The sequence below is a fragment of the Argopecten irradians genome, chromosome 1, assembly GCF_041381155.1.
Source record: "Argopecten irradians isolate NY chromosome 1, Ai_NY, whole genome shotgun sequence".
In the NCBI taxonomy this organism is placed as follows: Eukaryota; Metazoa; Mollusca; class Bivalvia; order Pectinida; family Pectinidae; genus Argopecten; species Argopecten irradians.
In genome coordinates, this window is record NC_091134.1 from 19,650,454 (window position 1) to 19,660,767 (window position 10,314).

Below are 10,314 nucleotides of genomic sequence, written 5' to 3' on the forward strand. Positions count from 1 at the left end.
GTATATCATGTTTTCGTTCACGATATTGAGGGGGGGGGGGGTGGCACGAACCAACATCAGTATAGCAGACGTGATCAACTCAAATTTTCATATAATTTCAAATCTGTGTTCAAACTATTACTTCTCGGAATCCTAATGGCTTTATGCTGTCAGCAACAGATCGTTCCTTGTCGACCGGATTACAATGATATTTTGCAATTTTTTTTAACCATATCTTTTTGTTGCAGAAGCATAATACAACCTTCTTAAAATTTTACCACATAGGCGTTTGGCGCAAGCATTGCGAAATGTCGACCTGACCATTATACAAATACTTTAATGTATTAGGTTTTCCGTAATTATTGGAATCATATGCAGAAACTATCGGCATAAAGGAAACGATAAATCAAACCTTCAATAAGGATTTGAAAATCATATGGTTAATATAGCATACATTAAACGTTCATAAAAATGTGCAAATTTCAAAGCTTTTTTAATATAGGCCTACAGCAAAGACGACTAACGAACACATTAATAAACACTAAAAAAATCGAATATCTGTATTTCAAGGTCATCGAATTCACTAAACCAACACTCTTCCGTGGCTACCAAATTTCGCGATTTCAATATCAGAACAAGTTCACGATAATGAGATTTCCGTGAAATTGAAAAAATGGACGCAAAAAGAAATTTGGTTTAAAGTAATTGAAGTAATAGAGTAACACATTTTAGATAAGAAATCCGATGTTATTTATCTTTGCAATGAACGTTAAACAGGGTCTACATGTACTCTACACTTGAGTAAACGTTAATGATACTCTTACTATCTGACATATAAATAGAAGTTTAGAAAAATAAACAAATTAAGTAAACAATTTCGATGTCCTCCGTAACGGTCTTCTGTTTTTTAGTGTGACAGTAAAGCATGCTATATACCGATACTGTACTCTATCTAGTAAGATCTGAATAAACTCAGGTGAAGACAGGATTTTAAAGCTGAACGTTAAAAGCCAGAGAATACTTAAACCGCCCTATTTGTGATATCTCTAGTATTTCTGTGTTTTCAATCAGCTGTGTCTTGTCATTTATCCAATTTTAAGCATCTTGCAAGCTTCAGTGCATTTTCAATTCAAATAGCCTTTTTAATGAGTGTCGTAAGCATTTTATCATTTTACGTTAAATCTTCGTGTCATAAGTTTGATATTCCACTCTAAAAGACTTTCTATACACGTACATCTCTTTAACATGTTCTACTCTAGCGATATAACGTCATTTGCCAATGATCCATTTCACTTCACAAAGTATATCATGTTTTCGTTTAAAACCGATCACGATATGGAGGTGGGCAGGAACCACGTATGATACCGATCTAGTAACACCAACTACTTGGTGCAGACACATCCCACTTACTATTTTTGGCGTTTTCCGTAAGCATTGCGCAATGTAGACCTGATAATTGTATTTTGTTTTTGTTTTTCTTCTTCTTACAGAGGTTATTTTTATTATGATATGGAATGCACGTCCTACAAAATAATTCGATATTTAAATTCCTATATAGACTAGAATATTAACAACGTGAACTTAGATACATTGTAACAGTTAATAGTAACTTATTTTGATAAACGTGGGTTGACAGGTAATCTATATTTTCTGAGGTTGAGGATTTAGTTTACCATTACATTATATCAGTCATCCGTTACTTGAACTTTTCAGCCCTGCAGGTAGGGCGTTAGAATTGTACCTGCTGCCCCTATTGCATGATCGTAAAAGGCGACTAAATTTAGGATCTTATCTTTTCTCTTCTTCCTAACTGACTTTATCCTTCCTAATGCCTACCTTGGCACCGCCTCACTTTTGGCCTTGAGTTGAGCGTTCGCCCCTTTGAGGAAGACTTTGGGTTCTGTCCCCTGGCCGAGACACACCAAAGTCTATAAAAGTGGTAGTTTCTGCTCCTGCTTAGCGCTCAGCACACAGGGAGTGGGACAACTGGTTCGCCCGTTGTCAGTATAATGTGACCGGGTGAGGTGTGTTGCTTGGTGTCTTCGGCGGCATGCTTCAGTGATATAGCACTATAAAAAGGGCAACAGTTCCACTATATAAGAAGACACAACACGAACATACCGCAGCCTCCCAAGACACACCTCGCACAACATACACGCAACACACCGCATACATGGGAGGCCATCCTTACATGACCATAGCTGTTAATAGGACGTTAATTGATTAAACAAACAAACAAACAAACTTGAACTTTTGATATACATCAAATAATTCTTATCCTTTCAATTCGATGTGTATACAAACTCGTATATGACATTTTGTGGTAATTTTAGCATGGGAAAATATCTAGGTGTTTGTGTTGATGTTGACAACTAACATTTTGATACCTAAGTATATTTTCAGCCTAATTATCGACACGCACGATTACCCAGATGGACATGGTTGAGCGAACGTTAACGATATTAACCAATGGCGATGGATGAACATACAACGTACTTCAATTACACTCCCAAGACTACACCTACGTAGATCAGAAAAATACGCCGTATTCTGAATTTTATTTATTCAGTTTCATATCACTGGATATGATGGGGTCCCCGCTCGTGTTGATACTACTTGTGTTCGGGTGTTTTCAGGTACGTTTATGCACGGCATCCTAGCGACTCTTTTTCTATACTTATTGGTAAAATTAACAAGCATAATATTTTAGATTATTTACATAAAATAATATTGGAGTGTTCTGCAAAATTACACGGAATCGTTTTGTTTATCAAGTGTATGGCATCAAATGGTTTTATCATTTACGTTATATTTTTTGTTCATTCTTTCAGGTGATGAACAGCATGCCAACTCTGGAAAAAGAACTTCTTGTGGATGAGATAGAAAGTAAGAGAATAATGTAAACTTTCAAGGATTTCTTCCAACCTTTTACTATTACATACTTCTTACATAATCATAATAATTCGTCTAACCAGATAAACATCTATCTTTATACGTTCTAGGGAAATAAATGAAAGAGTTCCAAAAATCAAATATATTACAATCAAGTATGTATAACGATAAACTAGCATCGAACATAATTAACCTCAGTTAAAGCGAACAAATTATAATATAGAGATGTTAATGTAAACGAATGTGTTTTTTTCTCACTAAGTTACAAAATTCGAAATTGAAATAATTATTTGTCCATAATACCAGATTTGATAAACAATCATCGTCATTCGCTTTGCCTTTAAAGGTCGGATAAACATTGTCCTTTTTCCGTTGTTTTTAGGTGATATAGAATTGTTAAAGAGACGACGCAACAATGGACAACATTCGTCAGAAGAGGAAGAGGAGGATGACGAGGGGAGTTTACCTTTATCGCCGTCTGGTTTTCGATATATCAGAGGTCCCAAGAATAAAGGTGACAGAATTGTCATCGTAGGGGCGGGGCCATCAGGAGTACATATGGCTTTGAAACTCAAGGTAAAATAATGAGGATTAGATTCTAAGGCTTTAATAATTTGTAAAGACTGCGTATTTGTTCCCCGGCGCAGATAGGTACGGTATTTAATAAAGAAACTTACATTTTCCTAACCTATCACCTTCTGATACGGCCACTTGTTAATACAATGTATGCTTGTTAAGAAGATGTCTAAAAACGTCTAGTTTTACAAAAGTAGCAGTGTCAACATTCAGCAAATAAACCATTCAACATCATTTAAGCATGTACTAATATAAACTTTATAAACTAAGCCATTGCAATTAAGATGCTATTCAAAAGGGATCAGATATAGATATAGCAATAATTTTTTTAAAAATCATACATTTTTTTGTTTACTAGTAAAAGTCAATAATAGTATTGATTATTCAGTAATAAATTACAACGCCTGAATACCTCTTATCATTTTGCTTATATATAAATATACTGCTCCTTGGACCACAACAAGGTGTACTTTTAAACCTTTTAAACCTTTTTAATAGGTGAACAGGTAATCAAATTTAAATATCCACAGTTTGTAGATGAATGCATATATTGAATTAGTATCGGTAGTATCTTAGTATCAAAGGCTGGTGCAGATTTGCGAGAGCAATTTAAAGGCAATTTTACAGACGGGTATAGAATTTCTTTAAAAATTTGAAGCAGTCGAGGATGTGGGAAAAATAATTTTAAGGTTATGTATACATTCATACGGCGGCGTATTAGGGCCACTACATATTTTTTTTATCTTGTACGTACAAGTTAGTATCTTGTACGTACAAGTTAGTATCTTGTACGTACAACTAAGTATCTTGTACGTACAAGATAGTATCTAATTATTGTCCAAATGATGATCATAGTAAATATTCTGTTATAAACATTTACATATATGTGTTCGGAAACTTATCACAGCATTACAACTCCACAACATAAATTCTTTTCTCCCTTTGGCTTAAACAAAGTTTACGTAATATACGTATAGCTTCATGCGATGCCATTGTGACAGTAAACCAGCCACAGCCTTTAATACCGAGAGTTTCAACATTATACTATCTTGTACGTACAAGATACTAAGTTGTACGTACAACATACTAAGTTGTATGTACAAGATACTATCTTGTACGTACAAGATACTAACTTGTACGTACAAGATACTAAGTTGTACGTACATGATAATAACTTGTACGTACAAGATACTAACTAGCGCGCGAGAATTTGGTGTTAGGGGGGTCCGGGGGTTTCCCCGGGGAAAAAAATACGATCTAGAATGGCTGAGATGAGTTTTACGATGCATTTTGATGAATTTTTGCGAGCACCCAAAGGTGCGAGAATTTGGTTTTAGAGGGGTTCCGGGATTTTCCCCCGGGAAAAAAATTACGATTTAGAATGACTGAGATGAGTTTTACGATGTATTTTAATGATTATAAAGCATTCTTAACATGGTAATTTTTCGATTTAAAGCTACCTGCATTTAGAAATGATAATTGTGTCGTCATAAAATTATGCAACCCTACTCGATCTAAGACATATAAACAAATTGATCTTTTAAGAGCATTTTTAAATAGTACATAGAATCCCTTGATGGACATTTTTAGTCTAGTTCGTGTGTATTGAATTTTTACTATGTAAGGTTTGACATTATGTGCTTGAACGTTTTAGGAATGAAGCATGAAAAATGTGCAGGAGGACCCATTTTTCTTTCAAATAAGCATTTTTAGAAAATTTCAGTCGGCGAAAATTGGGGGGGGGGGGGCAAAAAGACATGTTTGCCCCCCCCCCCCCCCCCCGTCCTGGGGAACGGGACCCCCCCCCCCCTCGAAATAATGTTGGATGCCTTCTCGGCTTCTGCGGAGGTATGATTTGGTGAAACAGTGTGAATTCTTATCTAACACAAGGAGATAAGTATTAAGTTCAAAATCAGAATGGTTCCCATGTATATAGAAGGCCTGATAATTCACCAAATTGTTAGTTAAGAAAAAAATACCAAAAACAAAGAGTAACGGACTCCAGATTACTAATTATTGTAATAGCTTCATTATACCAAAGGATAGGAAAGTTCGGTGTTGACAATAACAGTATTTTTCTTACCAGTCACACGTTGAGCAAATAACATACGTCAAACGAATAAATACGCAAATGACAAAAGGTCGGCCTACAAAGGACAAAGTCGGCCTACAAAGGACATAATAGGCCAAACTATATCCACAAATTATAAAGTATATCCATCTTAATGTCTTTATATTTTAGGAAGAAGGTTACTCCAATGTTGTTGTGTTTGAAGCAGAGGAGGAAGTTGGAGGAAAATCAAGAACACTTACGTACCGGGACACTCCGCACGAGATGGGCACATGTTACACGCAGGCAGATTATACCGAGCTGTATAGACTACTGGACAAATATGATGCTGGAGAGCTCCGCGATCTACCGTCTCCTACAATTTGGACAAGGAATCAAGGTAAGATAAATACACAAACAAAAAAGTACTAGCTGTTGAAAGTCACTAAAAATTTTCACTGCAATTTCGAATAGTAAAGGGATCCTAAATATGGTAGTATTGTAGTGAAATCCAGACGGAAATATCATTGGTGATATTGGTAATGAATTCGGCATGATAGAAACATCCCCATAGATTATTATATAGGGACAGTCATTCTCGATATTCCAGTGGTCCGATCACTCACGATCTCTACAGCCCTGGACTATCTCATAGTAAAACTGGAGGCTACAGAACAGAACAGGTAATTTAGTTCTTTAATTCAAATCAAAAGAGTCGTATAACGCTACACTGTGGTTGACTGTAAGTTGGGAGTCGCTCTCACTATAGTCTTCGAAGGATATTTTTGTTGGCTTGTGAATGGGTTAGATTTTGAAGCTGAGGTGCTTTCAGTTTTATTATGAGATAGTCAAGGGGTGTAGAGATCGGAACCCTGGAGTATCGAGGATGAGGGACGGTTTGGAGAACAGAATAAATATGTCAAACATAGACCTTTGTTTCGGGCCATATGATGTTATGTCGCCCAAGTAGGATTAATAAAAAGAAAGGGCGTAGCCTGAGGCCATTATTTTAAATTCTACAATGGCGATATAATATCACATGGACCGGAACAAAGGTCGTTATTTTGTTATTAGATATGTCATTTCTTTAACAAATGTCAAAAAAATCTATGTGCGTAGTAATTATAAGAAAATTATTTGTTAAGGAACGACACCCTGAAGAATGCAACGTTTGGACAATGAAGTTCGCAAACGAATATTGACTCGGTCCTTCTGAAAAATGGATATACCGAGTGAATATGTAGATATGAAGGATAGGGATATTCTACCAGAGGGTCACAAAATGTAGTAAAACCCGAAGCTTGCCGAGGGTTTTGCAACATTTTGTGACCCCGAGGGTAGAATATCCCTATCATTCATATCAGCACATAAAAGAGTATTTTATTGTCATACCTCGACGTTTTATTGCAATTTTACAATTTTATTATCCCGCCATATTGAAATAAATTCGAAGAAATCCACGACTGGAAGTCAATTTTTCATACACGAAAAATTACGTGATGTTTTCAACTCAAATTCCGTTGTTTACATGTTTTATATTAAAACCATTCATATTTGTTTAAAAAAATGTAAAAATTTTACCGATGAAATAGAGATTTTGCTGACGCCGTGACGTCACGAGGCTTTGTTGCATGGGTAGCCATGCAATACAGCCTCAGGCGACATGAGTGTATTGCCCTAGACCAGCCAGTATTACACCCATAGGTATAAGAAATTAAACTTCACGTAACCATGTATTAGTCATTGAAATTAGAGGGAAATCAGAGCATATTTGATATATTCATATATTCCCACAGAAAGCTCATTAAAATAGCTAGTAACTACAACTCTGAAGTAAAATAGAATTGTTTGAGACACAAATGTACTTTCATTCAAATGTAATTAATGATATAAATAGACTAGAAATGAAGCACCGTTCAGCTGAAAGTGGAGAGGGCTGAAATCTAGATACATGTATTCCGAATTATGTGGAGATTGAAATTATTCTGACGATCACACTTTGATTCTTTTTTCAGTATTTACGTTGATTTTCTTAAATGGTCTTTGTCAATTTACCCTTGACATTTATTTTTATATTTTCCATTTCAATCAAAAACTCAATAACAATCTATTATTCTACGTACTCATTATTGTGTTCCATCATTTGTCTTTGCAGATCGATTGACGTCACTGCAGTTTACCGTTCTTCCTGCTGCCCTAAGCTTGCCTCCCGGTTCAAGCCAGGAGGACATTATGAATGAGTTTACGACCGCGGTAGGAAAGTACATAGCTAAGCACTTTGAACTTTTTGGACAATTCGAAGGTGAATTGATGCCACGACCGACTGATACCATACTTCAGAATGAACTTAATATGACCTTTATGGAATTTTTGATAAGAAATGATGCAGATATTCTTGCTAACTTTTTCCTTCAGACACAGACCACTCAAGGGTATGGGCACTTAGACGAGGTTCCGGCATTGTATGGTTTAACATGGATGACACCTAACATGATTCTTAACACATTGTTTCCACCAAAAGATGAAATCACAACCCTCAAGTTACTAAGTAGAGGCTACCAGACAGTATGGAAGTCGATTGTCGAGCAGGAAAACATAGATGTACGACTGTCTAGCCCTGTGAGGAAGATCATTCGAAGGAAGAAGAGGCAAGTTAAAAGGAAAAACCTCTCGCCATTTGTCATCGAGTATGATGACGATATGGCCAACGAGAGAAAGAGAGAGACTGCTGACTTTATCGTATTGACGCCCCAGATGAAGATGTTGTCAGATATGGATATTATCAAATTTAACGATGAGGAAGAAAACTTCTTTAGTAGGATGAATCATTATTATTATACAACGTCATTGGTGGATACCAAAGCGCTAAACGAAACAGTCCGAGGGTACAGTCCACAAAGCTACTTCTCTGATAACATACAGAGTAAAGTTGACGGGTCTATTTGGGTAAAGAGAGACTCCTTCAACAGTCTAGAGTATGTCCTCGGAGAAAACTACACCAACTTCCAAACCCCTGGAGCGCCCGATGGAAGATACGAACAAACATCCGTGTACTATCAGTACTCTAAAGGGCGTCCCGATAAAGACGTTCTGGAAAAACAGCTACGAGACCACATCGAAAACAGAGAAGGGGCTGAGGTACTTAACATTTTGCGAGTGATGGTTTGGGATTATTTTCCACAGTTCTCAGTTGCTGATATAGCGACAGGGATAACATGGGATATATTCGACATGCAAGGGAAATATGGAATCTGGTATGCTGGATCTTCCGTGTATTTCGAGTCTGCAAAATCGGTGTTGGAGTACAACAATCTCATCTTCCGACAGTTTGCAAGTCCTTCTTCACCGTAAACGTCACAGACGACAATCAAATAAGGGAAAACAGAAACTAAAGGATTCTACCTAGCAATACAAACGTGGTAACGTCAACTACAGAATCAATGAATTTATTTGTACATAGTAAAATTGTTTTATATTCAAATCCATACCGGCAAAAACGGTTGTCGTAAGCGAAATACACTACCATTTGATTTTCCTGCAGCCATTTAAGTTACCATTTATCGCGGTCGTAATGGCAAAACTCTTCCATCTTAAAAGTATTAAAATTTACTATTTAAGCAGGGAACAAATAACTAGTATGAGAAACAGGTTCAGAAAGAGTTCTTACAACCAATAATTAAGTCACCTCAACACTTTTTCAAATTACAAAGGAATATAACCATATATAGCATATTCAGTATATCTTATATAATAATGTTTTGTATTATTGCAATTTGTGGATTGCTTTTCAACTCGAAATAAACATTTATTTTCCATTCATATATTGTCCTTTTATTGTTATTATTTCCTAAAATGCCAGTCTATATCACTTGATAAACATCGTTTAAAATTCCACTGACTTAAAGGCCCAATACCTTTCCGAAACGGCTTTTAGTTTTTAAAATTGGAATGTTAAACGAAATCGATTATTTTGAAGTGTCGCAAAGCTATTAACTTACCGTTGATGATACATGTTTCATCACCTTCTGAACAATATGCTTAAAATAAATAAAAAAAGTTAATTTTCATAACGCGGATCGTCATCACAACGATGAAGGTCAAAATGTGACGTCAGTCATAGCACTCATCACAAAGGTGAAGGTCGATTTGTTACGTCAGTCATAGCCCTAATCACAACGGTGATGATCGAGTTGTTACGTCAGTCATAGCCCTCATCACAACGGTGAAGGTCGAGTTGTTATGTCATTCATAGCCCTCGTCACAACGGTGAAGGTCGAATTGTTACGTCAGTCATAGCCCTCGTCACAACGGTGAAGGTCGAGTTGTTACGTCAGTCATAGCCCATATCACAACGGTGAAGGTCGAGTTGTAACGTCAGTCATAGCCCTCATCACAACGGTGAAGGTCGAGTTGTTACGTCAGCCATAGCCCTCGTCACAACGGTGAAGGTCGAGTTGTTATGTCAGTCATAGCCCTCATTACAATGGTGAAGGTCGAATTGTTACATCAGTCGTAGCCCTCGTCACAACGGTGAAGGTCGAGTTGTTACGTCAGTCATAGCCCTAATCACAACGGTGAAGGTCGAGTTGTTACGTCAGTCATAGCCCTCTTCACAATGGTGAAGGTCGAGTTGTTATGTCATTCATAGCCCTCGTCACAACGGTGAAGGTCGAATTGTTACGTCAGTCATAGCTCTCGTCACAACGGTGAAGGTCGAGTTGTTACGTCAGTCATAGCCCTAATCACAACGGTGAAGGTCGAGTTGTTACGTCATTCATAGCCCTCATCACAACGGTGAAGGTCGAGTTGTTACGTCA

The 10,314-nt window shown here is 36.9% G+C and overlaps 1 protein-coding gene across 1 annotated transcript; it reads left to right on the forward strand.

Annotated features, from left to right (window-relative positions):
- Window positions 1-2,442: 2,442 nt before the first annotated feature.
- Window positions 2,443-9,316, forward strand: LOC138320007 (uncharacterized). Its single transcript, XM_069263108.1, has 5 exons — window positions 2,443-2,615; window positions 2,811-2,865; window positions 3,254-3,447; window positions 5,690-5,897; window positions 7,653-9,316. Exons 1-5 carry the CDS (start codon window positions 2,565-2,567, stop codon window positions 8,846-8,848), a joined length of 1,704 nt encoding a protein of 567 aa, XP_069119209.1. The 5' UTR covers window positions 2,443-2,564; the 3' UTR covers window positions 8,849-9,316.
- Window positions 9,317-10,314: the final 998 nt, after the last annotated feature.

What these genes read in the sequence shown, in the direction of transcription:
- LOC138320007 (XM_069263108.1), top strand. Translation starts at nt 2,565, where the DNA reads ATGATGGGGTCCCCGCTCGTGTTGATACTACTTGTGTTCGGGTGTTTT. An exon ending in TCTTGTGGATGAGATAGAAA is followed by an intron (nt 2,866 to 3,253) that starts GTAAGAGAATAA and finishes CGTTGTTTTTAG; the next exon opens with GTGATATAGAATTGTTAAAG. An exon ending in AATTTGGACAAGGAATCAAG is followed by an intron (nt 5,898 to 7,652) that starts GTAAGATAAATA and finishes TTGTCTTTGCAG; the next exon opens with ATCGATTGACGTCACTGCAG.